The 1,500-nt window shown below is 48.8% G+C and overlaps 1 protein-coding gene across 1 annotated transcript; it reads right to left on the bottom strand.

Annotated features, from left to right (window-relative positions):
- Positions 1 to 658: 658 nt before the first annotated feature.
- LOC311043548 (PRELI domain containing protein 3B-like) lies at positions 659 to 1,207 on the bottom strand (the record flags this gene model as incomplete). Its single annotated transcript, XM_084054843.1, has 1 exon — positions 659 to 1,207. The coding sequence occupies one exon, from the start codon at positions 1,205 to 1,207 to the stop codon at positions 659 to 661; it is 549 nt and encodes a 182-aa protein (XP_083910969.1).
- Between the last annotated feature and the right edge of the window lie 293 nt (positions 1,208 to 1,500).

The raw sequence follows: 1,500 nt of genomic DNA, 5'->3' as shown, positions 1-1,500 counted from the left end.
CATGCCCCCTTTTGTGCCCATATATGGAGATCCTGGATGTCATAAGTGCATGCCCATATATGGGCATGCCACCTTTTGTGCCCATGGGAGCTGACTGATTTGTTTGCACCTGATGCCATGAAGACACATTGAGGTTAGACAACACACTCCATATTTGGGCGTAGCTGCATTTTGAACTTGAGCGTGACGTCAGAGGTCCGCCCGCCGGTCCTCCCTTAAGACAATTCTAATTTATAGGATAAAGTTCAACTTGTATGTCTGTCTATGGTGGGCAGACATGCACATCGTGCCCCAATATGGACATGCCCAACATCAGCGCAAATCTGTGCCATGTAATGTTATCTGTTGTGCCTGATGCCACATTATGCCCAAATATGGAATTCCCTGATGTCAGCGTAAATTGGCGTTGTGCTAACCTTGACATCCTCCAGTTTTGGTGTACCGCCCCCGTCTCTCAATACAGTCTGTGTCGGCAGTGTCCCCTGAAGCTACTCCTCTGATTCCCTATGTTGTAATCTGATATACTGTAGATGGAGAAACCATGGCTCTTGATGAGCAATACAAAACAAAAACAGTACTATGGAGGGGGGCTGGCAGTGCTGGGAGTACGGAGAGAGGGAGGGGTTTCATTTCTCAGTGACAGCAGGGTGTATGTATGTCACATGGTCCCATGCGCTGTGTCTGCAAGTTCCTCTATTTCAGCGTTCAGCCGCCTGATCACCCACTCCATGGCTTCACGCCCCTTTGCAGCATTGTTAGAGATGGAGCTAGCCGCAATTCCCTCCAGGTAGCTGCTGAGACTGACTCCCTTCACCAAGATGATGGCCTCCTGTGTCAGTACCGTTCTTTCTGGATTTGCAGGATGAGGTCTGTATGTTAGCCTCTCATCCACAGACACTAAGTTTGTGAATGTGATATTGGAGGATTGAAGCTCACAGGTCTTCTCTTTGGGGTCTACAACAGAGTTCTCCTGGATGTACGTGCACGCCGGTGAAATTCCAAAGATAGATTTGACTATGGATGGAAGGCCCCACTCTGCAATGAGAAGTTTGTTACTGTGCAGGCGTCCCTCTTTGTCTATTGTTCTATACAACACGTCCACTGCAACCACACTGGGGTTCATGGGGTTGGGGTACTTCTGCATTACAGCCTTCATCACCGTCTCCCAAGGGTGGTTGAATGTGTATTCTGATGTCCAGATCTTCATGGTTGTGTAGCAGTATCAGCATGCAGTAGAATGTATGGGGCGGATCGTCGATTGAATGGTGCCTTTTATATTGTTGGCTATAGGTGCTCGTGTCATCCCGGTGATGTCACTGTGAGTCGTTCAAATCCATATATGGAGTCCTAATGTCAGTCATGCCCAAAATGGAGTCTATAATGTCAGTGAGGCAGGTTGCTATCAGACCATAGCTCGATCAATGAGAGGGAGGGAGAGTGACAGAGAGAAGGAGATTGTGAGGGATTGGAGAGAGGGAGGGGGGAGGGGAGGGAAGGGGG

This window comes from Gymnoscopelus microlampas (assembly GCF_963454915.1).
Source record: "Gymnoscopelus microlampas genome assembly, chromosome: 4".
Classification (NCBI taxonomy): domain Eukaryota; kingdom Metazoa; phylum Chordata; class Actinopteri; order Myctophiformes; family Myctophidae; genus Gymnoscopelus; species Gymnoscopelus microlampas.
The sequence above is the reverse complement of the archived record's forward strand: the minus strand, read 5'-3'. Positions and strand labels throughout refer to the sequence as shown.